Consider the following 27,902-nt stretch of genomic DNA (forward strand, 5'->3'; position numbering starts at 1 on the left):
ATTTCCCTAAGGTGGATGGCGCTATCTCCACACTGGCCAAGCGTGCGTACTACTATCCCACTTCAGGATAGCTTGACGTTCAGAGAGCCGATGGATAAAAAGATGGAATCTTTTCTCAGAAAAATGTTTCAGCATACAGGATATTTGTTTCAACCGGCAGCGACTGTTGCTGGAGCTGCGGCCTACTGAAGGACTCCTTATCGGAATTGATCGAGGTGGAGGGTCCCCTCAACGTTATCCAGGAAAGAATTAAGGCCTTGAGAATTGCTAATTCTTTTATCTGTGATGCAAACATGCAGATCATTCGCCTAAATGCTAAGGTTTCTGGTTTTTCAGTGCAGACCCGTCAGGCGCTCTGGCTGAAATCCTGGTCTGCGAATATGACTTCTAAGTCTAGAGTCCTTTTAAGGGAAATACTTTATTTGGTCCAGGCCTGGACGCCATTATCTCCATGGTTACAGGGGGCAAGGGTGCCTTCCTACCGCAGGATAAAAAGAACAAGTCTAAGGGACAAGGCAACAACTGTCCTTCTCTAAGCCCGAGCAAGCCAATAGTACTTTGAAGCCGGCTCAATCCTGGAATAAAACCAAGCAGAGCAAGAAACCCGCCGAGACCAAGTCGGCATGATGGGGCGGCCCTTGATCCAGCACTGGATCATGTAGGGGGCAGACTGTCGCTGTTTTCAGACGCTTGGTTCAAGGACGTGCAGGATCCATGGGTCCTGGAGGTCATAGCTCAGGGATACAAGATAGGTTTCAAATCTCAACCACCCAAGGGCAGATTTCTCCTTTCAAGCCTGTTTTCAAAGCCAGAAAAGAGAGAAGCCTTTCTGGGGTGCGTGCAGGATCTGTCCTCTCCCATCCTGGGAGATTGTGACTACAAACGTGAGTTTATCAGGATGGGGAGCTGTTTGGGGTGCCAAGTAGGCACAGGGCCTGTGGTCTCAGGAGAAACGCTTCCTGCCTAACAACATTCTGGAACTTCGAGCAATCTTGAAGGCTTGGTCTCTTCTGGGTTTGTCCCGGTTGATCAGATTCCAATCAGATAATATAACCTCGGTGGCTTACATTTATCATCAGGGGGAACGAGAAGCACCCTAGCAATGAGGGAAATATCTCAGATTTTGGAGTGGGCGGAGGCCCACAGCTGTTAGCTGTCAGCGATCCACATTCCGGGTGTGGACAACTGGGAAGCGGATTTTCTCAGCAGACAATTTTTTCATCCGGGGTAATGGTCTCTCCATCCCAAAGTGTTTGTGGAGATATGCAGCAGGTGGGGGACGCCGGAGAGAGATCTCATGGCATCTCGTCTCAATACCAAGCTACCCAGATATGGGTCGAGGTCCAGGGATCCTCAGACGGAGCTAATAGATGCATTAGCGGTTCCTTGGAGGTTCAGTCTAATCTACCTTTTCCCACGGTTACCACTCCTTCCTCGTGTAGTGGCCCGCATCAAGCAGGAGCGGGCGTCAGTGATACTGATTGCTCCTTCGTGGCCACGAAGGATGTAGTTCGCGGATCTGGTGGGGATATCATCTTTTCCTCCATGGAAATTACGTTGTCGCAGGGATCTGCTTGAACATGGTCCCTAGATTTCATCAAAATCTAGATTCTCTGAGGCCGACTGTGTGGAGATTAAACGCTTAGTCCTAGCCAAGAGAGGTTTTTCTGAGAGCTATTTATACTCTCATTTAAGTTCGTAAGCTGGTTACTCGTCGCATCTATCATAAGTTGTGAAGAACCTATTTATTCTGGTGTGAAGAGCGTGGATTTCCCTGGCATAAGGTTAAGGTTGCCAGGATCCTATCGTTTCTCCAGGATGGACTGGAGAAAGGTCTTTCTGCCAGTTCCCTGAGGGGACAGATTTCGGTCCTGTCTGTTTTACTGCACAAGAGGCTCTCGGAGCTTCCAGATGTACAGTCTTTTGTTAAGGCTCTGATTAGGATCAGATCCGTGTTCAGATCTAAGGCTCCTCCTTGGAGTCTGAATCTTGTTCTTAAAGTTTTGCAGCGGGCTCCGTTTGGGCCTATGCATGAAATTGACATTAAGTTGTTATCCTGGAAGATTCTTTTTCTACTGGCTATTGCTTCTGTGCGCAGAGTATCTGAGATTGCCGCCTTGCAATGTGAGCCTCCTTATCTGGTGTTCCATTCTGATAAGGCTGTCCTACATACTAAGTTAGGGTTTATCCCTAAGGTCGTGTCAGAACGCAACATCAATCAAGAGATTGTGGTTCCTTCCTTGTGTCCTAATCCTCCTCCTTTGCAGGAACGTTTGCTTCATAATTTGGACGTGGTTCGAGCCTTGAAGTTCTATCTTCAGGCTACTAAGGGTTTTAGAAAAACTTGTTTGTTGCCTATTCTGGGAAGCGTAAGGGGCAGAAGGTTTCTGCAACTTCCTTGTCTTTTTTGTTAGAGTATTATCCGCAAAGCTTATGAGACAGCGGAACATAAACATCCTCAGAGAATTACGGCCCATTCTACTAGAGCAGTGGCTTCCTCTTGGGCGTTGAAGAACGAGGCCTCTATGGATCAGAATTGTAAGGCGGCTACCTGGTCCTCCTTAAATACTTTTTCTAAAGTTTACAAGTTTGAAATTTTTGCTTCATCTGAAGCCAGCCTTCAGGAGAAAGGTTTTGCAGGCTGTGGTGCCCTCAGATTAGGGTCCGCCTCTCTTTTTGTCTCTCCCGGTATTATTCAGTGTCGTCCTAGAGCTTGGTTTTAAGTTTCCCAACAGTAAGGAATGAAACCGTGGACTCTCCTTATGTTAAGAAGGAAAAACATAATTTATGTAAGAACTTACCTGATAAATTCATTTCTTTCATATTGGCAAGAGTCCATGAGCTAGTGACGTATGGTATATACAATCCTACCAGGAGGGGCAAAGTTTCCCAAACCTCAAAATGCCTATAAATACACCCCTCACCACACCCACAATTCAGTTTAACGAATAACCAAGTAGTGGGGTGATAGAAAAAGAGTAGAAAGCATAAAAAAAGGAACTGGAAATATTATTGTGCTTTATACAAAAAAACATATCCACCATAAAAAGGGTGGGTCTCAAGTACTCTTATCCAATATAAGAAATTAATTTATCAGGTAAGTTCTTACATAAATTATGTTTTCTTTCATGTAATTGGCAAGAGTCCATGAGCTAGTGATGTATCGGATAGAAATACCCAAGAGAAGAGTCACTAGAGAAGGAGGTATAAAATGAAAACAGCCATTTTCCGCTGAAAAAATTAAATCCACATCCAAAAAAATAAAAGTATTTCTCATAATTGAAAAGAAAAAACTTAAAACATAAGCAGAGGAATCACACTGAAATGGCTGCCTGAAGAACTTTTCTACCAAAAACTGCTTCTGAAGAGGCAAATACATAAAAACGGTAGAATTTAGTAAATGTATGCAAAGAAGACCAAGTTGCTGCTTTGCAAATCTGATCAACTGAAGCTTCATTCATAAAAGCCCACAACGTGGAAACTGATCTATTAGAATGAGCTGTGATTCTCTGAGGCGCGGGGCCTGACCCGACTCCAAATAAGCCTGATTAATCAAAAGCTTTAACCAGGATGCCAAGGAAACGACAGAAGCTTTCTGACCTTTCCTAGAACCAGAAAAGACAACAAATAGACTAGAAGTCTTCCTGAAATCTTTAGTAGCTTCAACATAATATTTCAAAGCTTTTACAACATCCAGAGAATGTAAGGATCTCTCCAAAGAATTCTTAGGATTAGGACACAAAGAGGGCACAACAATTTCTCTATTAATGTTAGAATTCACAACTTTAGGCAAAAATTTAATGAAGTCTGCAAAACTGCCTTATCCTGATGAAAAATCAGAAAAGGAGACTCAATAGAAAGAGCAGATAATTCAGAAACTCTTCTAGCCGAAGAGATAGCCAAAAGGAACAACACTTTCCAAGAAAGTAGTTTAATATCCAAAGAATGCATTTGCTCAAAAAGAGGAGCCTGTAAAGCCTTCAAAACCAAATTAAGACTCCAAGGAGGAGAGATTGATTTCATAACAGGCTTGATACGAACCATAGTCTGAACAAAAGAGTGAATATCAGGAAGCTTAGCAATCTTTCTGTGAAATAAAACAGAAAGAGCAGAGATTTGTCCCTTCAAGGAACTTGCAGCCAAACCTTTATCCAAACAATCCTGAAGGAACTGTAAAATTCTAGGATTTCTAAAAGAATGCCAGGAGAATTTATGAGAAGAACACCATGAAATAGAAGTCTTCCAAACTCGATAATAAATCTTCCTAGAAACAGATTTACGAGCCTGTAACATAGTATTAATCACCGAGTTAGAGAAACCTCTATGACTAAGCATTCAATACCTTTAAATTTAACAATTTGAGATCCTGATGGAAAAACGGTCCTTGAGACAGAAGGTCTGGTCTTAAAGGAAGTGGCCAAGGTTGGCAACTGGACATCCGGACAAGATCTGCATACCAGAACCTGTGAGGCCATGCTGGTGCTAACAGAAACACAAACGATTGTTCCATGATGATCTTGGAGATCACTCTTGGAAGATGAACTAGAGGCAGAAAGATATAAGTAGGTTGGTAAAACTAAGGAACTGCTAATGCATCCACGGACTCCGCCTGAGGATCCCTGGACCTGGACAAGTACCTGGGAAGTTTCTTGTTTATCTATTTCTGGAAGACTCCATATCTGAACAATCTGAAAAAAACACATCTGGATGGAGAGACCATTACCCTGGATGTAAAGTCTGACGGCTGAGATAATCTGCTTCCCAATGGTCTTCACCTGGGATATGTACCGCAGAAATTAGTCAAGAGCTGGATTCCACCCAAGAAAGTATCCAAGATACTTCCTTCATAGCTAGGGGACTGTGAGTCCCACCCTGATGATTGACATATGCCACACTTGTGATATTGTCTGTCTGAAAACAATTGAATGGTTCTCTCTTCAACAGAGGCCAAACCTGAAGAGCCCTGAAAATAGCACAGAGTTCTAAAATAATGATTGGTAACCTCGCCTCTTGAGCTTTCCAAACCCCTTGTGCTGTCAGAGATCCCCAGACAGCTCCCCAACCTGAAAGACTTGCATCTGTTGTGATTACAGTCCAGGTTGGACGAACAAAAGAGGCCCTTTGAACTATACGATGGTATACTGTGATATCTTTGTATAATCCCTGCACCATTGTTTCAGCATCCAAAGCTGGAGAGGTCTCATATGAAAACAAGCAAAGGGGATCGTGTCCGATGCTGCAGTCATGAGATCTAAAACTTCCATGCACATAACCACTGAAGGGAATGATTGAGACTGAAGGTTCTGACAAACTGAAACCAATTTTATTCGCTTCTTGTCTGTTACAGACAGAGTCATGGACACTGAATCTATCTGGAAACCTAAAAAGGTGACCCTTGTCTGAGGAATCAAGGAACTTTTTGGTTAATTGATCCTCCAACCATGTCTTTAAAGAAACACTAGTTGATTCGTGTGAGATTCGGCAGAATGTAAAGACTGAGCTAATACCAAGATATCGTCCAAATAAGGAAACACCGCAATACCCTGTTCTCTGATTACAGAGCGTAGGGCACCTATAACCTTTGAAAAAATTCTTGGAGCTGTCTCTAGACCAAATGGAAGAGCGACAAATTGGTAATGCTTGTCTAGAAAAGAGAATCTCAGAAACCGATAGTGATCTGGATGATTCGGAATATGAAGATATGCATCCTGTAAGTCTATTGTGGGCATATAATGACCTTGCTGAACAAAAGGCAAAATAGTCCTTATAGTCACCATTTTGAAAGTTGGCACTCTTACAAAACGATTCAAAATTTTCAGATCCAGAACTGGCCTGAATGAATTTTCTTTGAATAGATTTGAATAAAACCCTAGACACTGTTCCTGAAACGGAACTGGTATGATTACCCCTGAAAGCTCTAGATCTGAAACACACTTCAGAAAAGCCTGAGCCTTCACTGGATTTGCTGGAACGCTTGAGAGAAAAAATCTTCTCACAGGAGGTCTTACTCTGAATCCCATTCGATACCCTATTCGAGACAATACTCTGAATCTAATGATTTTGGACAGAATCTGCCCAAATGTTTTGGAAAAATTTGAATCCGCACCCCCACCAGCTGAGCTGGAATGAGGGCCGCACAATCATGCAGACTTGGGGGCTGGCTTTGGTTTCTCAAAAGGCTTGGATTTATTCCAACTTGAAGGTTTCCAATTGGAACCAGATTCTTTGGGAGAAGGATTGGCTTTCTGTTCCTTATTCTGTCGAAAAGAACGAAAACTATTAGAAGCTTTAGATTTACCCTTAGGTCTTTTATCCTGAGTGACAGTTGAAATAATTGAATCCAACTGAGAACCAAATAAATTGTTACCTTGTAAAGAAAGAGATAGTAATCTAAACATGTCAGCATTCCAATATTTGAGCCACAAAGCTCTTCTAGCTAAAATAGCTAAAGACATATATTTAACATCAATTTTGATTATATCAAAAATAGCATCACAGATAAAATGATTAGCATGTTGAAGCAAAATAACAATGCTAGAAAAATCAGGATCTGTTTCCTGTTGCGCCAAGCTTTCCAACTAAAAAGTTGATGCAGCTGCAACATCAGCCATAGAAATGGCAGGCCTGAGAAGATAGCCAGAATATAAATAAGCTTTCCTTAGATAAGATTCAAGTTTCCTATCTAAAGGGTCCTTAAAAGAAGTACTATCTTCCATAGGAATAGTAGTACGTTTAGCAGGAGTAGAAATAGCGCCATCAACTTTGGGGAATTTTTCCCCAAAGCTCCAATCTGCTGGCAAAGGATACAACTTTTTAAACCTAGAGAAAGGAATAAAAGAAGTACCAGGCCTATTCCATTCCTTTGAAATCATATCAGAAATAGCATCAGGAACTTGAAAAACCTCTGGAGTAACCACAGGAGGTTTATAAACAGAATTTAAACGTTTACTAGTATTAGTATCAAGAGGACTAGTTTCCTCAATATCCAGAGTAATCAACACCTCTTTTAACAAGGAACGAATATACTCCATCTTAAAGAGATAAGTAGATTTGTCAGTGTCAATATCTGAGGTAGGATCTTCTGAATCGGACAGATCCTCATTAGAGGAGGATAATTCAGTTTGTCGGTCTTTTGAAATTTCATCAACTTTATGAGAAGTTTTAAAAGACCTTTTTACGTTTATTAGAAGGCGGAATAGCAGACAAAGCCTTCTGAATCACATCAGCAATAAAATCTTTTATATTCACAGGGATATCATGTACATTAGATGTTGAAGAAACAACAGACATTGTACTAGTACTAATGGATACATTCTCTGCATGTAAAAGCTTTTCATTACAACTGTTAAATACTACAGCTGGAGATATAATCTCTGCTAACTTACAACAGATACACTTATCTTTGGTAGAACTGTTATCAGGCAGCAGGGATCCAACAGTGGTTTCTGAGACAGGATCAGATTGAGACATCTTGCAAATGTAAGAGAAAAAACAACATATAAAGCAAAATGATCAATTTCCTTATATGGCAGTTTCAGGAATGGGAAAAAAATGCAAACAGCATAGCCCTCTGAGCATAGAAAAAGGCAAGAGGCCTAATATGTCTCCAGAATACTAGAGATACAATCCCTAAGGTCGTAAATATACTGGAGGAGTTTAGCTCCTTCGCTGGATATAAGTCCAATCTGGACAAAAGTGAATTTATGTGGCTAGGCAAGGAGGCTAATCGACAAACTAATTTAATGTTTCGTACAGTCCCGGCCATAAAATATCTGGGATTGGAGATTCACAAAAATCCCAAATACTGGTACTCAGCCAATATTGATCCGCTCCTTCAGAAGATCGAAGAAGATCTTGAGCTATGGAAGGCTCTCCCTTTATCTATCTCTGCGTCTGTTAAATTGATCAAAACAATAATTTTTCCGCGGATTCTTTATCCTATACAAAATCTTCCTTTATTTCTTACAAATAAAGATCTAAAGAGATTGAATTCTTGGTTTACCAAGTTTATCTGGAAAGCCAAAAAACCACGTATATCATTGGAAAAACTGTCTCAAAAATTTGATAATGTGGGGTTAGCATTCCCTAATATTCGATACTATAATATTGCAACCTTGCTCAAAATAGCTATAGACTGGATAGCTCAAACGAATAGGGTTACTTCATTTGAGTCCGAATCTAGATTGATTCACCCCTGGTCTTTGAAGGCTCTGCTACATTGTCCCTTAAAAGAACTACCGCGAGAAGTCTTTTTATTACAATCTTTTAAAAATCCGATATGCGCATGGCAGAAGTTTTGTGCTTTATTGGCATTGAATCCTTTTTTCTCTGATTTCTTACCCATAAGAACTAACCCGCGGTTCCTGCCAGGAATAGACCAAAAAGTATTTGTAGAATGGCAGGATAGAGGTCTCAAGGATATCGTTCAGCTATTGGATGATCAATGCCAGATTCTTCCATGGGAGACCATTCTATCAAAATATTCATTAGGTGTAGGGAGCAGGTTTGCTTATTTCCAGGTCCGTCACTATATTAGCTCTCAGAGCTGGTATTCTTCTATCAGGTCTGAGTGGTCCGAGGTCAAAACCTTTATTCAAAAATTCATAGTGGGAAACACTTCAATTTCATTAATCTATGACATAATGCTCACCAAACAGGGTGCTCTGCTGAACGATAAACTGGTTAACTCATGGACTAACTCCATTCCTACAATTAATCGAGAGCTGATTGCAGGTAGTTGCAAATTGGTAGCTAAGTATCCTATTCCGGTAAACTGGAAGGAATCCCATATCAAATTATTGAATAAATCCTATCTATCCCCCGCCAGGTTAGTGAAATTTTATCCTCTTAAGAAGGCTGATTGCCCCCGGTGCCTATACGGCGTAGCAGATCTTACTCATATGTTATGGAACTGCCCTAAAATAAAACAATTATGGCAGAAAGTCCAGTTTTGGTTCAATAGGCTCTATAATGGGGCTTATTCGCTATCTCTGCAAGATATAATCTGTCTGATATCTGATTCCAGGTCTGACTCCAAAACTCGGATTTTGAATACCATCATATTAACTGTTAGATATAATATCTTTAAAGCTTGGATTGCTAAGAAGCCCCCAAGTTTAGGGGTAATTCTTAAAGGAATACAATCTCAAATTATATTTGAATCTTTTCATTTATCACAAGCTACAGAGAAAAAAATTAAGATATTTTTGTTAGATTGGGCACCCATTATTAAGACTTATTCATTGCAACTTCAGCAGCGGATCTTGTCTCCATTTGTTTCTTCTATCAGCTTTGCTGAGTTAGTTCTGCTTCAAGTATTCCCTGGATCATGGATAAGGAATTTTAGAGATATTCCATAAAGTGTTGAGTTACCGTCTCTAAGATGGAGCCTTGCGGGCTCGGAGGTGGTTCTCTTCTTTCTCTTTTGTGCCTGTTTTTTTTTTTTTTTTTTTGTTTCCTTCCTTTTCTTCTCTTTCATTTTTTCTTTCAGTTTTTTCTATTATCTTATAGATGTAAATTTTCTTTGAAAAACCCCAACATTGTATACAACTATGCTACAGAGGATAAACTATTGATAGCAGACAGTAGAACAGTAGAAGAGATTATTTCAGTGTATCCTTCTTAATGTTAATGCTACATGAATTATGTATTGATTGTTTGTTTTGTTTGTTTCTTTTTTATGTTTTCGCATGATAATATACTGTACTGCACGTTTTGGAGCACAGATATGTAAATACTTGTGATTGTATACATTGTTGGATATAAATAAAAAAAAAAAAAAAAGGCAAGAGGCATATCGGAAGTGGGGTTTGATAATTAAACTATTTGGCGCCAAGTATGACGCGCAACGCAAAATTAATTTTTTTTAGCGTCAACAGCATCCAGAAATGAAGCAACTCGCGTCATTGCATACGCAACCTTTTGCAAGGAAACCTGGCGTCAACTAAGACGCCGGAAATTACAAATTTGCGTCACCGAACATATCTTCGCGCCCAAAAAAATTTCGTGCCAAGAATGGCGCAATAAATATCAGCATTTCTCCAACATAGGTGTGTCCGGTCCACGGCGTCATCCTTACTTGTGGGATATTCTCTTCCCCAACAGGAAATGGCAAAGAGCCCAGCAAAGCTGGTCACATGATCCCTCCTAGGCTCCGCCTACCCCAGTCATTCTCTTTGCCGTTGTACAGGCAACATCTCCACGGAGATGGCTTAGAGTTTTTTAGTGTTTAACTGTAGTTTTTATTATTCAATCAAGAGTTTATTTTAAAATAGTGCTGGTATGTACTATTTACTCTGAAACAGAAAAGAGATGAAGATTTCTGTTTGTATGAGGAAAATGATTTTAGCAACCGTTACTAAAATCCATGGCTGTTCCACACAGGACTGTTGAGAGGAATTAACTTCAGTTGGGGGAACAGTGAGCAGTCTTTTGCTGCTTGAGGTATGACACATTCTAACAAGACGATGTAATGCTGGAAGCTGTCATTTTCCCTATGGGATCCGGTAAGCCATTTTTATTCAGACAGTAAATAAGGGCTTCACAAGGGTTTATTAAGACTGTAGACATTTTCTGGGCTAAATCGATCATATTTACACATATTTAGCCTTGAGGAATCATTTAATCTGGGTATTTTTTGTAAAATAATATCGGCAGGCACTGTTTTAGACACTTTATTCTATAGGGGCTTTCCCTAATCATAGTCAGAGCCTCATTTTCGCGCCGGTATGGCGCACTTGTTTTTGAGAACAGCATGGCATGCAGCTGCATGTGTGTGGAGCTCTGATACATAGAAAAGTCTTTCTGAAGGCATCATTTGGTATCGTATTCCCCTTTGGGCTTGGTTGGGTCTCAGCAAAGCAGATTCCAGGGACTGTAAAGGGGTTAAATATAAAAACGGCTCCGGTTCCGTTATTTTAAGGGTTAAAGCTTCCAAATTTGGTGTGCAATACTTTTAAGGCTTTAAGACACTGTGGTGAAATTTTGGTGAATTTTGAACAATTCCTTCATACTTTTTCGCAATTGCAGTAATAAAGTGTGTTCAGTTTAAAATTTAAAGTGACAGTAACGGTTTTATTTTAAAACGTTTTTTGTGCTTTGTTATCAAGTTTATGCCTGTTTAACATGTCTGAACTACCAGATAGATTGTGTTCTGACTGTGGGGAAGCCAAGGTTCCTTCTCATTTAAATAGATGTGATTTATGTCATAAAAAATTTAGTAAAAATGATGCCCAAGATGATTCCTCAAGTGAGGGGAGTAAGCATGGTACTGCATCATCCCCTCCTTCGTCTACACCAGTCTTGCCCATACAGGAGGCCCCTAGTACATCTAGCGCGCCAATACTCCTTACTATGCAACAATTAACGGCTGTAATGGATAATTCTATCAAAAACATTTTAGCCAATATGCCCACTTATCAGCGAAAGCGCGACTGCTCTGTTTTAGAAAATACTGAAGAGCATGAGGACGCTGATGATATTGTTTCTGAAGGGCCCCTACACCAGTCTGAGGGGGCCAGGGAGGTTTTGTCTGAGGGAGAAATTTCAGATTCAGGAAAAATTTCTCAACAAGCTGAACCTGATGTGATTACTTTTAAATTTAAGTTGGAACATCTCCGCGCTCTACTTAAGGAGGTGTTATCCAATTTGGATGATTGTGATTATCTGGTCATTCCAGAAACACTATGTAAAATGGACAAGTTCCTAGAGGCCCCGGGGCCCCCCGAAGCTTTTCCTATATCCAAGCGGGTGGCGTACATTGTTAATAAAGAATGGGACAGGCCCGGTATACCTTTCGTACCTCCCCCCATATTTAAAAAATTGTTTCCTATAGTCGACCCCAGAAAGGACTTATGGCAGACAGTCCCCAAGGTCGAGGGGGCGGTTTCTACTCTAAACAAGCGCGCCACTATACCCATAGAAGATAGTTGTGCTTTTCAAGATCCTATGGATAAAAAATTAGAAGGTTTGCTAAAAAAGATGTTTGTTCAGCAAGGTTACCTTCTACAACCAATTGCATGCATTGTCCCTGTCACTACAGCCGCGTGTTTCTGGTTCGATGAGCTAGAAAAGGCGATTATTAGTAATTCTTCTTCTTATGAGGAGATTATGGACAGAATTCGTGCTCTTAAATTGGCTAATTCTTTCACCCTAGACGCCACCTTGCAATTGGCTAGGTTAGCGGCGAAAAATTCTGGGTTTGCTATTGTGGCGCGCAGAGCGCTTTGGTTAAAATCTTGGTCAGCGGATGCGTCTTCCAAGAACAAATTGCTTGACATTCCTTTCAAGGGGAAAACACTGTTTGGCCCTGACTTGAAAGAGATTATCTCTGATATCACTGGGGGCAAGGGCCACGCCCTTCCTCAGGATAGGTCTTTCAAGGCCAAAAATAAACCTAATTTTCGTCCCTTTCGCAGAAACGGACCAGCCCCAAGTGCTACGTCCTCTAAGCAGGAGGGTAATACTTCTCAAGCCAATCCAGCCTGGAGACCTATGCAAGGCTGGAACAAAGGAAAGCAGGCCAAGAAACCTGCCACTGCTCCCAAGACAGCATGAGATGCGGGCCCCCGATCCGGGACCGGATTTGGTGGGGGGCAGACTCTCTCTCTTCACTCAGGCTTGGGCAAGAGATGTTCTGGATCCTTGGGCGCTAGAAATAGTCTCCCAAGGTTATCTTCTGGAAGTGATTCATCCTGTTCCATTAAGAGAACGAGGGATGGGGTTCTACTCCAATCTGTTCGTAGTTCCCAAAAAAGTGGGAACGTTCAGACCAATCTTAGATCTCAAGATCCTAAACAAGTTTCTCAAGGTTCCATCGTCCAAAATGGAAACCATTCGAACAATCCTTCCATCCAGGAAGGTCAATTCTTGACCACGGTGGATTTAAAGGATGCGTATCTACATATTCCTGTCCACAAGGAACATCATCGGTTCCTAAGGTTCGCATTCCTGGACAAGCATTACCAGTTCGTGGCGCTTCCTTTCGGATTAGCCACTGCTCCAAGGATTTTCTCAAAGGTACTAGGGTCCCTGCTGGCGGTGCTAAGACCAAGGGGCATTGCTGTAGTACCTTACTTGGACGACATTCTGATTCAAGCGTCGTCCCTTCCTCAAGCAAAGGCTCACACGGACATAGTCCTGGCCTTTCTCAGATCTCACGGATGGAAAGTGAACGTGGAAAAGAGTTCTCTATCTCCGTCGACAAGAGTTCCCTTCTTGGGAACAATAATAGACTCCTTAGAAATGAGGATTTTTCTGACAGAGACCAGAAAAACAAAACTTCTAAACTCTTGTCGGATACTTCATTCCGTTCCTCTTCCTTCCATAGCGCAGTGCATGGAAGTGATAGGTTTGATGGTAGCGGCAATGGACATAGTTCCTTTTGCGCGCATTCATCTAAGACCATTACAACTGGGTATGCTCAGTCAGTGGAATGGGGACTATACAGACTTGTCTCCGAAGATACAAGTAAATCAGAGGACCAGAGACTCACTCCGTTGGTGGCTGTCCCTGGACAACCTGTCACAAGGGGTGATCTCCCGCAGACCAGAGTGGGTCATTGTCACGACCGACGCCAGTCTGATGGGCTGGGGCGCGGTCTGGGGATCCCTGAAAGCTCAGGGTCTTTGGTCTCGGGAAGAATCTCTTCTACCGATAAATATCTGGAACTGAGAGCGATATTCAATGCTCTCAAGGCTTGGCCTCAGCTAGCGAGGGCCAAGTTCATACGGTTTCAATCAGACAACATGACGACTGTTGCGTACATCAACCATCAGGGGGGAACAAGGAGTTCCCTGGTGATGGAAGAAGTGACCAGAATCATTCAATGGGCGGAGACTCGCTCCTGCCACCTGTCTGCAATCCACATCCCAGGAGTGGAAAATTGGGAAGCGGATTTTCTGAGTCGTCAGACATTGCATCCGGGGGAGTGGGAACTCCATCCGGAAATCTTTGCCCAAATCACTCAACTGTGGGGCATTCCAGACATGGATCTGATGGCCTTTCGTCAGAACTTCAAGGTTCCTTGCTACGGGTCCAGATCCAGGGATCCCAAGGCGACTCTGGTAGATGCACTAGTAGCACCTTGGACCTTCAAACTAGCCTATGTATTCCCGCCGTTTCCTCTCATCCCCAGGCTGGTAGCCAGGATCAATCAGGAGAGGGCGTCGGTGATCTTGATAGCTCCTGCGTGGCCACGCAGGACTTGGTATGCAGATCTGGTGAATATGTCATCGGCTCCACCATGGAAGCTACCTTTGAGACGAGACCTTCTTGTTCAAGGTCCGTTCGAACATCCGAATCTGGTCCCACTCCAGCTGACTGCTTGGAGATTGAACGCTTGATCTTATCAAAGCGAGGGTTCTCAGATTCTGTTATTGATACTCTTGTTCAGGCCAGAAAGCCTGTAACTAGAAAAATTTACCACAAAATTTGGAAAAAATATATCTGTTGGTGTGAATCTAAAGGATTCCCTTGGGACAAGGTTAAGATTCCTAAGAGTCTATCCTTCCTTCGAGAAGGATTGGAAAAAGGATTATCTGCAAGTTCCTTGATGGGACAGATTTCTGCCTTGTCTGTGTTACTTCACAAAAAGCTGGCAGCTGTGCCAGATGTTCAAGCCTTTGTTCAGGCTCTGGTTAGAATCAAGCCTGTTTACAAACCTTTGACTCCTCCTTGGAGTCTCAACTTAGTTCTTTCAGTTCTTCAGGGGGTTCCGTTTGAACCCTTACATTCCGTTGATATTAAGTTATTATCTTGGAAAGTTTTGTTTTTGGTTGCAATTTCTTCTGCTAGAAGAGTTTCAGAATTATCTGCTCTGCAGTGTTCTCCTCCTTATCTGGTGTTCCATGCAGATACGGTGGTTTTACGTACTAACCTGGTTTTCTTCCAAAAGTTGTTTCTAACAAAAACATTAACCAGGAGATAGTCGTGCCTTCTCTGTGTCCGAAACAATGCACAATTTGGATGTTGTTCGCGCTCTAAAATTCTATTTAGATGCTACAAAGGATTTTAGACAAACATCTTCCTTGTTTGTTGTTTATTCTGGTAAAAGGAGAGGTCAAAAAGCAACTTCTACCTCTCTCTCTTTTTGGATTAAAAGCATCATCAGATTGGCTTACGAGACTGCCGGACGGCAGCCTCCTGAAAGGATCACAGCTCCTTCCACTAGGGCTGTGGCTTCCACATGGGCCTTCAAGAACGAGGCTTCTGTTGATCAGATATGTAGGGCAGCGACTTGGTCTTCACTGCACACTTTTACCAAATTTTACAAGTTTGATACTTTTGCTTCTTCTGAGGCTATTTTTGGGAGAAAGGTTTTGCAAGCCGTGGTGCCTTCCTTTTAGGTGACCTGATTTGCTCCCTCCCTTCATCCGTGTCCTAAAGCTTTGGTATTGGTTCCCACAAGTAAGGATGACGCCGTGGACCGGACACACCTATGTTGGAGAAAACAGAATTTATGTTTACCTGATAAATTACTTTCTCCAACGGTGTGTCCGGTCCACGGCCCGCCCTGGTTTTTTAATCAGGTCTGATAATTTATTTTCTTTAACTACAGTCACCACGGTATCATATGGTTTCTCCTATGCAAATATTCCTCCTTAACGTCGGTCGAATGACTGGGGTAGGCGGAGCCTAGGAGGGATCATGTGACCAGCTTTGCTGGGCTCTTTGCCATTTCCTGTTGGGGAAGAGAATATCCCACAAGTAAGGATGACGCCGTGGACCGGACACACCGTTGGAGAAAGTAATTTATCAGGTAAACATAAATTCTGTTTTTGCTTCCTCGCGAGCCTAATTTTGCCCGCAAAAATTAATGAAAACAGTCAATTTTGAAAAAAGACTATACCCCAGGTAAGAAAAAAAATTACTTCCTTAATATGTTTTTCCCAATTTTGAAACTGATAGTCTGCTAAAGGAAATATAGATAAACCTGACTCATGGCAAATATAAGTACAATACATATAAATTAATACATAAAGTGCCAAACCATAGCTGAGAGTGTCTTAAGTAATGAAAACATACTTACTGTACACCCATCCACATATAGCCAAACTAGTACTGAAACAGTTATCAGTAGAGGTAATGGAATATGAGAGTATATCGTCGATTTGAAAAGGGAGGTAGGAGATGAATCTCTACGGCCGATAACACAGAACCTATGAAAAGATTTACCGTGAGGATAACCATAGAATTCAATAGGTGATACTCTCTTCACATCCCTCTGACATTCACTGTACTCTGAGAGGAATCGGGCTTCAAAATGCTGAGAAGCGCATATCACAGAAGAAAATCAAGCACAAACTTACTTCACCACCTCCATAGGGAGGCAAAGTTTGTAAAAACTGAATTGTGAGTGTGGTGAGGGGTGTATTTACAGGCATTTTGAGGTTTGGGAAACTTTGCCCCTCCTGGTAGGATTGTATATCCCATACGTCACTAGCTCATGGACTCTTGCCAATTACATGAAAGAAACATAAATTATGCTTACCAGATAATTTAATTTCCTTCTGTATAAGGAGAGTCCACGGACCCCACCCGTGTTCTTCGATTGGCGACCCCCTAAATTATATTTTTCTTCTGGCACCTTTTATACCCTGATATTTTTCCTACCTTGTTACCTCGGCAGAATGACTGGGGGATGAGGGAAGTGGGAGAGGTATTTAAAGGGACAGTTTACTCAAAAATTTTCTCCCCTTTAATTTGTTCCCAATGATCCACTTTACCTGCTGGAGTGTATTAAATTGTTTACAAGTAGCTCCTTTACCCTTATATTGGCATTTGAAATTGTTAATTTAGCATGTGGCCGCGCGTACCAGCTATAGATAAGCTTTGTAAACACAGCCAGCAGAAGAAATTACACTCCCAGTGTGATAAAGCAGAGATAAGGTAATACAATGTTGATTTTCCATTGTTCTCTCAAAGTACTGGTGATTGTTTTAAGGACAGATATAAGATAAAGAAGCAGGTATATGTGCACAATGTGATACAGTAATGAGATCTGATTATACCTACAAGCTCAACCCATTTTATTAGGCTGTAGCTTCATAACACAAAATCAGAGCTTTAATATACACAAATACGCCTTAAAAAGCTAATTTTCATACATTTTTTACTCTGCAGTTGGTAAAAAAAGCAATTGTAAACACATTAAGGGAAAAGCTATTTTACAGTATACTGTCCCTTTAAGCCTTTGGCTGGGGTGTCTTTGCCTCCTCCTGGTGGCCTGGTTCAGTATTTCCCAACAGTAAGGAATGAAGCCGTGGACTCTCCTTATACAGAAGGAAATTAAAATACCTGGTAAGCATAATTTGTTTTTTTCCAGTTGTTGCTCCATTGTTATTTTTTTTTACATATTTACAGTTAAAATCTCTTCAATTCAGTGAGTGCTCTTACTGGTCCTGAGCTGAAAATGTCCGCTGAGATGGGTGCAGCAGTCAATTACTGGCAGTGTTCAGCTTAGAACTGGCGGTGTACTGCTGCGGGTTAAACGCCTAGTTATGAACAAGCAATATTACAATAATAAAATGCTGTAGCACACTGGAGCAGATTTATGTCCCTTTAACTCTGTCTTTAGACAGCTTCCTTTCCTTCACACCATTCGCCCAGCTTCCTGCTTAAGGTACTCATTGCTTTGATCATTAGTCAAGTAGTTGCCTCGTAGTATTTGCATATCACAGTGGTATTGGCCTCTTAGACGATCTCCATAACAACATGGGTAGATCACCCTCAGGAATAAAAGTGTGGAGTAAAACATTTGATCATCTTGTGCTTTAGTTTACTATGTTGCTGTTCAAGAGCAAAAAAATATACTTTTATTTACCTTTTTTTTAGGAGTAACTTGGTGTTTTATATCGCATTATAGATCTATTTTATACAATTTGTTATCTGTCCTAGTCTCCATGGCAATATTACTAAATTCTAGCGTCTTTTATTAAATAGACAGTGTTGTCAGTTGATTTTTAAAAACCTAAAATAATGTATTTTAAGTGCACATCAGATTTAGTAATTTATGAAAAATGCATTTCCTATACTTTAAAAAAAGTCTTTTATTGTAAGGATAAGATATCATATCAGTAAAGCAATAACATAACGAAAAACAAATTCAGGGATTGCGCAGAATCCAAAAATGTCTGATGTTATTTACAGAGATCTCACATGATCATATATTTATAAATACATCTTGAACTTATATTTCTATTTTCAAACAATCTATGTTTGTCTATAACCCAGAATAAAAACAAAACAAAAAAAACAACAACAAAAAAACGCGATCTATGTATGGAAGTCTTCTTAAATTATGTGCATCTCCACTTGTATTCGTTATCCAAAGAAGATGTATGAATAGATAAAAAAGAAACAAGAAAAAGTAAAACATTAAACTGAGCTACATTGTTCTTATTCCACATCCAAATCTTCAGATGGGCCCAGCAACTTTTATCGGTAATCTAGATTAAACATAACTTTAAACAGAAACTTTTCTCAAATATATTGCTGGCTATCTCCATCACCTATTTACTCCCCTTTCCCAATGTACTCTCCTACTCTCTCCTCCTCACCTAGGTGTTGCTTCTCCTGTGGGAGAGAGGGAGAAAAAAGGAGGCAGCTCTTTTTATTAGAGTTAATTTGTCCTCTTCCCCTTTCCCTCACTCTCCAAATCTCCCCCCCCCCCCCCTCTCCATCTTAATCCTCCCAAAATCTGGGGAATCTTCTTGTTAGTAATGCCATACTGAAAAAGTCAGATTTCATGAATGGATAGATTATCTGCTTTCGTACTCTGTCATGGAGTGACACTATGACTGCAGGTTCTCATAAGAGAACCTGCAGTCTGTATTTAACAAACAGTGGTCATGAGACCGCTGCTTCCCTGACCTTTCACTACCTCTTAGGTGGCGAATTTCACACTCCCTGGTCTCGTCCGACCGGGGGAAGTGATAGCTCTTGCCCGGGCAGGTGGCGGCATTGCACAAGAGCACAAAATTGCATTTTTTTGCAATGCTGAATCCGGCAGCGGAATTCAGCCCGCCAGAGGCGAGCTGTGGCAGACAGGCGGGTATGTGCACCCCTGTCCGCCTCAGTTTGATATATCGACCCCTATAACCCTCAGCCATTTCTGAAAAATAGAGCTCTCTTCTCCTGGGACAACTTTACCTCAAACTGCCCCAAATTCAACTGTAAAAGTATTTTGTTGTTAAACTCTCTCATAGTCGGACTATTTTTGGATTTCCAAGATCTCAGGATAATAATACGTCCAATTAGTATCACTGTATTTGTTAATGCTATATTTTCACTGTCCTGCATTTTATCGTGTATGTGCTTGACATCTAATATAACCTTTTTTTCAATTAATCTGTTTACCCAGTGTTTTACCCTGTTCCAGAATTTTTGGGCAGGACCAGAAACAATGACTTCTGAAATCCACAATCTAGTACAACTGTATTCATCTCGCCTAGACCATCTAGACAAATCTACTGACGTAGTATATGCTTTTTATAGTACTCTCATGTGAGATTACCTCCACCCGATTGAACTGGTTGACTTATAAGTCATCTTAATACTTTGATGTATAAATTTGGGGGAAATCTCGGTGAAGTCTTTCAGCCATTTCAAATATATCTTTTCTAGATTGTCCTGGCCTGTTTTTTGCATCGTGAGATTGTACCATATTGAAACGGGGCTTATCCCTGCCTGGTATAATTTCAGACGTGTATCTTTTACTCCTAAAGACCAAATATTACCAAACTTTTCTGTCAAATAACCATAATAGTGTCTGATTTGCAAGTATGCAAAAAAAACTCCTTAGAGGGTAGAGAGAATTTTTGAGATAATGTGTAGAATGCTTTGATTGACTGTAACTCCCTATCCTCTAGCTGTGATACATAAACTAGGCCATTTTGTGCACAACTCTTAAATTTTTCATATGATAATCCCCGCGGAAAATCTGGATTGCCTACAATAGGAAGGAAATGTGTTATCTGATTATTAATTCCTAATTCTTGATTGTATTTAGTCCAGGCAACCACTACATTGAAAATTGTTTTCTGTTTGGCTAGGTCTTTAGGTATACTTCTGGGAGTCAGATGTAGTAGTCCCTTTAGGTAAAATGGGGAAATCATATTTTGTTCCATTTGAGAATGACACAAAATCTTTCCCTGTTAGCCAGTCACATGCTACCTTCACCAAGAATGTGCGGTTATACTGCTTGATATTAGGAAAACCCAGTCCCCCAAATTTTCTTTTCTGCATTAATTTCGTTAGAGATATCCACACTTTACTCCCTTCCTTCTCTAATAGGGGAAGAGTCTGACAAAGAAACAACATTTTTGGTAAAATTATTTTAACTAGGTGCACTTTTACTGATGAAGTTAAAGTAAGTATCTTTCACTTCTGTAGATCTTTTGTTGCAGACGTCCAAATTTTCTTGTAGTTTAAATTGTACCAGTTTAAGGGGTTTTTACTTAATATAATGCAAAGATATTTGATCTGATCTTTAACCTCTTTAAAAGGTGTATCAGTGATACTTCTAAGATTTTTCTGTAGCCATAGAATTTCTGATTTAGACAGATTGATCTTGTAGCCCGAAAATGTTTTATAATCCCGAATAATTTCTAATAAAATAAGGATATTCTTTTCAGAATTTCCAATAAAGACCAGCAAATCATTTGCATATAATGATATAGCTACTTTCCTTCCTCCCAGAAATATGCCATCCAGTTATTTCCTGAGTAATGTCGCTAAGGGCTCTACTGCCAAATTAAATAATAGTGCTGAAAGAGGGCAGCCCTGTCTCGTACCTTTTGTGATCTTAATTTTAGGAGATAGAGCCGACGTTGGATTGTTGTAAATAGTTTTGGAAAATAAGTGATCCCACATGATAGAATCGAAGGCCTTCTCGGCATCAATCGTAATCAGAGCAGCCTCTGTCCTTTCACTAGATTTTACCTTATGTTTATTAACCTGAAATATTCAATTAGTGATAGTATCCTTTGTATATATTTTTTGTTGGGTTCCTACCTGCCATAAATCCAGATTGGTCTGTATGTATTAGTGGATCTAGTACGGATTTAAGTCTATTGGCAACTATCGAGGTCAGGAGCTTGTAGTCCTTATTTAGTAGAGAAATCGGCCTATAAGAATCAAACTGTCTTTTTTTTTTTTTTTTTTTGTTTTAAATATTTTTATTGAGGGTAATAAAGTATACAGCATACAGGTTACTCAATGAAACATATGCATATAGAACATTTAACATGAGAATCTCACAGTATAATAGGCAAACTGGGGAGCAACCTCACCACCACCCTCTATTTTTGCCCCTCCATAAATGCTCAGGCCACTTTTGGACCCTAAATTTTACTGTACACGAACTGAGGGGATTAGTGAGCTACAGACCACTTTTGGGCCTGCAGATGACGGTCGCATAGAATACACAAAGCATTTATATAAGCGTCAAGAGATTATCACAATGCTATCATGAAAAAACATCCTACATTTACAATTTTTTGAGATTGTTAGATCGTGATGACCTCCAGGCAATCAGGTCCGCTTAAGGGACTAGAAACATTAGTCAGTCACTGAGGGCCCATAAACAAAGCTAATTTCATAGAGTCCAGTGTCCATGTGTATAGATTAGCGGCAAGATTGGGAATCTGTAAACAATATCACAATATAGAAATACAGCAATGTACTTAGATTACTCTTAGTTAATGTAGATTAGCATTAGACACGGTAAACTGGTCGAAGTGTTATATTGAAGCAGGTCTCTGTTACCTCTGCAAACATAGTTGAACACAAACACTGAACATTAGCGGTAACCTGCATAATAATGAAACTTTTAACCCAGGCAATCTTTGAATACCCAGAAAATAGTAGACACAGTAAATTGCCTGTATTGAGGCCTAAAGAACCAATCTAGAGTATGTAGGAAAGACTTGTTACAAGTGATGGGGGGGGGGAATTAATATAATAGTAGCGTACTCCTCCATTTATTGGCCCACAAGCCAGGATTTAAAGCAACTCTATCAATAATGGGAAAATTAATAAATAAAGAGAACAAAGATTAAACTTGAACAGTAAGTCCATTAGTACTCTGTAGCATTATAAGAGAGGGGAGCATGCTCCTAAAACCAGAGATATGTGGTGCTCAGGAATATTAGCAGGCATGGGACAGCTGAGTGGCTACTATATACATACGCATATCGTTCCCACTAAGCCAAAAGGCATATATAACCCATTCGCAGTAGCACATATCTGCTATAAAGATACCCATTGTGTGTTATGCTGGGGTTTATATAAGGGGGGAATAGGCACACATTTAACAAAATAGCATACAGATATTATCCTGCACAACATGGAAACCTCAGATATTCATTCACATTTTATAGAGGGAGCTATATGTACATGCTCACACTTCGACATCTATACTTATGCAGTCTGGTTCTCAGAGACACGCAAGTTAAGCACAACACAACAATCAAAAGAATAGTTACAGTAAAACTGGTACAGTCTGCGGGAGTCCAATAGCATATAATGTAACATGGTGGGCCTCATCTTCAAACTTTGCAGTTATCATTAAAGTGCCACAGTCATAAACTCCAGAGGGCATATCGTGCGAAAGCCAGTTGTTTTATTATGCTGCATTGTACTATGCCGAGCCCACAAGTCCCTGATTCCTACCATGCTGGGAACTTCACCCGACACCCACTTTCACACGGGCATTACGGCAGTGAGTGCCCTCCGGAGCCCGGACAGCTACTTGTAGAGCCGAGTTCATACCTGAGTCTTTGTTAACCCTGATCGGCAGGGAGATCGCAGTAGAGTCAGTCTTCCTTCTCAGGGCCTCCCGCTGCACCCGCCAATGTGATCTGGCTGCAGAGTTCTCTCCAGTAAGTGCCATAATGACGGCCTGAATGCGCACAGAGCTCTCCATGTCTGTGTAGGCGCCATCTGGCAACACCGCTATCCTTCCTGCGGTTCTCAGCTCATATTCCTGTGCGGCGTGAAAGCATAGTGGTTCTCTCCGAGAAGGGATATCTTGATCTACACTTGTCCTGACATTTAGCGTGGTGCCCCCGGGTTGAGCAGTTAGTGAGCTCATACCTGCTTGTGTCGCACGCTGGATGTGCGGAGATTCGAAACGCTGGGGCATCTGCAGGTTGCCATGTTGTGGGGAGCAATCCTTCCTCTTAGACATATATGGCTCATCCTCTTCCCCAGCCTTTTGAGGTCCCGCCAGAGCCAATATATCCATTCCCATCTCATCCCGCTCTGCAGTAGGGCTTTCTTCAAGATACAATGTCGTTTTACTGAGGCGGGTGGACTCCATGCGGGCCAAAAGCCGGTCTAATCTGGCACACATTGCGTTTTCGAATGAAATCATCAGCTCCTGTAGGGACACGTAGAAATCCCCCATGATCAATATTGAAGTTGGACAGAGGATGTCTATATCGATCTGGGATTAGTTTGTTTGCAAAATTATTCGTTTTTAATTATTTTATGTGCAATGCTGGCAGGAGCTATGATCAAACACGTCTCGGCACTGCCCCTTTTGCAACACCAAAAACCAAACTGTCTTTTTTTAACTATCAAAGTAATAACTGATCAGGTAAAATAGGGAGACAGCATTCTATTTTGAATATAGTATTGTTTAAAAAGGAGTTGTAGTGTTGACCTAATTGAATCTTGGAGTATTTTTTAAATCTCTATAGTGAGCTGGTCAGGGCCTAGGGCTTTAAAGCTGCTTGTTGAATTCCTTTAGCGATTATCTTCTTGAGTAATAGGTGCATTCAACAAATCCAGACTCTCTTGCATTTCCTATCCTTAATAACAAACTTTTTTCAAGCTTGTAGAGGCTTGGTCAAGTTCACCAATACAGCTTTGGGAGTTGTCGTTATATTCCAGTTAGCATTAGCAGGACGTTCTCAATACTACTACTGATACTACTAGTGTCTTAAAGGGACATTAAACACCTCAAGATATTAATATAAATTGTTTAATTACATGTAGTAAAATAATTTTGCAATATACTTTCATTATTTATTTCACTCTCATTTTCTGTCATTTTGATTCTCAATATTGTGGGCTTTCCACTTCATCTTAAACATGGAAGTGCAGACACAGCTATATTCCACACAGTCATTGGTGGCAGCCATTTATAACCATTACTAATTGGCCTCAGTTGAAAAGTTAATCTAAGTTACAATATGGCGGCACCCACTGCTTTTTATGAACAACAATTTTAACCTTTATTTTGTCCATTTCAATTTAAAAAGTTATTCTTAACAGTTTTCGGATATAAACCTTTTTTTCAATACATCTGAATGCTGCTTTCAAATGCATCATTGTAAGTGTTTCATTGTTATAGAGTACAGTGTCCATTTTAGGACATCCAAGTTCCTTCCTCCCTGCTCCAAGCTGCCTCCTTCCTCCTCCCTATTTCATGCTGCCTCCTCCCTGATTCATTTTCACTCCTTTCTGCTCCATGCTGCCTCCTCCCTGCTCCAAGCTGCCTCATTCCTCCTCCCTGATTCATTCTCTTTCTGCTTCATGCTGCCTCCTTCCTCCTCCCAGTTTCATGCTGCCTCCTCGCTGCTTCATCCTTACTGCTGCCTCGTCAGAAAATTATCTTTTATCTAAAACTTTGTTAAAAAATAACACAATGTTTATGCATTGAAACGCAGTATACAAGTGGAACAGTCAAATAAATGAGCTTAATTTCTTACTTTTTAATAACAGGAACTTAGTAACATTAAAAATATATATCTGTGTATAATTACTGAACATTGCATTAGGAGGTCTAAATCGTCTATTCGGCTACATATAAATTGATGGAAATCTGAAAAAAGGAAGGGGTTAATTTCTTAAAACAATGCAGCAGGTTGCGTGGAGGAAGGACGCCACATGACGCAGGGGGGATAGAGGAGGGATCGTGTAGGAGGAAGGAGGCAGCAGAGAGGACAGAGGAAGCAGCATGGAACAGGAAGGTGGAAGGAGACCAACATGGATAAGGGAGGACAAATGAGGAAGGATGCCGCAGGGAGGACGGAGCAGAAAGGAGGCAGTTTTACAGTTAGGAGATGGAAGGATGGAGTTTCAGAGGGGAGGGAGCAAGAAGGAGAGAGTTTTACAGGAGGAAACATTTAAGTTTTAAAGGATGGAGGAGGGAGTTTTCCAGGAAGGAGGAAGATTATAAGAGGGTGCATGGCATTTTAAAGGATGGAGGAGAGTTTTGGTGGAAAATGGACAGCGTAGTACAGGAGTTTCTAGAGGGAACTGCTTGTATTGCTAGTATTTTCAGTCTTGAAGGAATAATTTCTGTAAAGTATAGTTATTACAGTACATTATTTTGGCACTGTGATTGTTTAGACTTGTACAATATTGTTGCAAGGTATAGTAAGTTCATCCATTCAGATTTTTCCCCAGTTTTGCATAACCAACACAGTTATAATAATACACATTTACCTCTGTAATTACCTTGAATCTAAGCCTCTGTAGACTGCCCCCTTATTTCAGTTCTTTTGACAGACTTGCATTTTAGCCAATCAGTGCTCACTCCACTGTAAATTCACGTGCATGAGCTCAATGTTATCTATATGAACTAACGCTCTCTAGTGCTGTAAAACTGTCAAAATGCATTTAGATTAGAGGCAGACTTCAAGGTCTAAGAAATTAGTATATGAACCTCCTAGGTTTAGCTTTCAACTAAGAATACCAAGAGAACAAAGCAAAATTGGTGATAAAAGTAAATTTGAAAGTTGCTTAAAATTACATGCCCTATTTGAATAATTTTTTGGACTTAACTGTCCCTTTAAGCTAGTTTCCTAGATGTGCATACTGAGATATTTGGATTTGGTATTCTATATATTTTCATCTTGAACATATCTGGAAAAATATAATGATATAAAAGTCTTCCTCCATCTATTATAGGTTCTTCATCCAGTTTGCCATGTTCGTGCACTTCAGCTCTGGACAGCAGTATATCTACCGGCATCTTCACCTTGCACACCTATTGACAATGGTATGGAACTGTACCTTTCTCCAGCTTCTCAAGGACCAGACTTCAGTTCCAGATCTCTGGATAGGTATGTATATTATGCTTAGGAAACAAAGTAGCTATATTTTATGAGCTAGTTTCTAGTTTTCAGCATTATGGTTTGGTTAAATTGCAAACACATTTTCCATCTAAATGTTTAAATGCTAAACCACGACTTAACAATTAAAGGGAGATCAACGCCCAATTTTTTCTTTTAAGATTCAGAAAGAGCATACAACTTTACAATTTACTTCTATTATCAAATTTGCTTCATTCCCTTTTTAACCTTTTCAGAAGGAGCAGCAATGCACTACTGAGAGCTAGCTTAACACATCTAATCAGCCAATTACATGAGACAAATGTGTGCAAGCACCAATCACCAGCTAGCGCCGACTAGAGTACATTTTTTTTTTTTTTACAATGGATAGCAAAAGAACAAAGTATATTTGAAAATAGAAGTGAATTTAAAAGTATCTTAAAATTACAGGCTTTATCTGCATCATGCAAGTTTAATTTTGACTTTCCTGTCATTGAAGGATAAAGATTTCAATGTGTTATCAAGGAAGTACCTTGTTAACATTTACACATTATGTTTTGCTTCTGTTTTATATAAGTTATTTTCTTTTAGAATGCCTAAAACGCGATCAATGGACAATCTTGTTACAGCCTGTGATAGTGGTGGGTTGCTAACACGTACCTCAAGTGATCCCAACTTAAATAAACACCAAGGCAGCATGGAATCGCGTAATGGTAGTGTGGAGGGCTCTGAAGCGGGCAGTCAGGAGACTCAGCAGCACTCGACAACCTTAGACTCCAGCAAGGAAGAGGAAACTGATAATGATCCAGTTAAAAGCAGCAGCAATGAGGAAAACACTTCTGAAACTATAGAAGAAAACAAACTAATGGTCTCCGAACTAATGGTCTCCGAGAATGCAAAAGAAAATAAGGGATTTGATTTTGAAACCTCAAAAGGAAATGAGGGAATTGTTTCTAAAACCACAAATCACAATAATAGAGAACTAAACTTACTTAACAGTACTTCACTTACAAAAGTAGATCATGTTGACTGGAAGTGCAGTAGTTTTAAGCCTGGAGTTGAAAGCAATCCAGATATTCAAGTGCTAAGTGATACTACTGTAACTAACTCAAATACTGACAGCCACAAAAGTACAGCACTGGTGCACCTTCCAAACTCACTCTTAGAGGCTGATTTAGCGGTTCATACCATATCATGCATAGAAGTCAGCAAAGCTGTTAAATCACCATTAGAGCTAAGGACTGATAAAAAGAATGGCTTTCAGGCCCCAAAAAATGATTTCTCTTTTTTATCATCCAACTGGGATGGTTTGCAGGGAATGATGAAATCTGTTCCCATTGGGGAGCTAGGACTCCGTCATCAGATGTCATATGATTGCTCTACAAGGAGTCTGCACAGTAGACATGGGAGACATGCAACAGGCTTATGTTTTTCTAGAGAGTCTGCTAAACTTTCCTGCAATTATCCAACCTCTCTGCACTGTTCTGGTTCTTCAGTAAGGAATAGGTGTTATGTGGCTTGTCACACAAAGCATCACAATGGGAGGTTCCTTCCTTTGACATGTCCATCTCCAGCATCTGTCATATACCATGATGATGATGGTTTGCCTATTCCAAATGATGTGGTCCAGCAGCGGTTGCGACAGATGGAAGCTAGCTACAAACAAGAAGTGGAGCTCTTGAGAAGACAGGTTTGGGAATTGCAGATCCAGCTGGAGATTCGTCAACATTGTGCTCCACCATCAGAGCCAGAGGCGGACTATGAAGATGACTTTGTGAGTATCTTTATCACCAAAGGTTACTTTTAGGCTATTTTAAAACGTTGTGAGAGTTACTACAA

The 27,902-nt window shown here is 40.5% G+C and overlaps 1 protein-coding gene across 2 annotated transcripts in view; it reads left to right on the top strand.

The window, feature by feature from the left end:
* MTMR4 (myotubularin related protein 4) overlaps positions 1-27,902 on the top strand; it is a 309,719-nt gene that overhangs the window by 224,834 nt on the left and 56,983 nt on the right. For both annotated transcript variants that reach the window (XM_053706345.1, XM_053706344.1), the window contains 2 exons: positions 25,921-26,075; positions 26,655-27,837. In XM_053706345.1, coding sequence (XP_053562320.1) covers positions 25,921-26,075; positions 26,655-27,837 — 1,338 coding nt within the window. The remainder of the gene's footprint in view (positions 1-25,920; positions 26,076-26,654; positions 27,838-27,902) is intronic.

This window comes from Bombina bombina, chromosome 3 (assembly GCF_027579735.1).
Source record: "Bombina bombina isolate aBomBom1 chromosome 3, aBomBom1.pri, whole genome shotgun sequence".
NCBI classification, from domain to species: domain Eukaryota; kingdom Metazoa; phylum Chordata; class Amphibia; order Anura; family Bombinatoridae; genus Bombina; species Bombina bombina.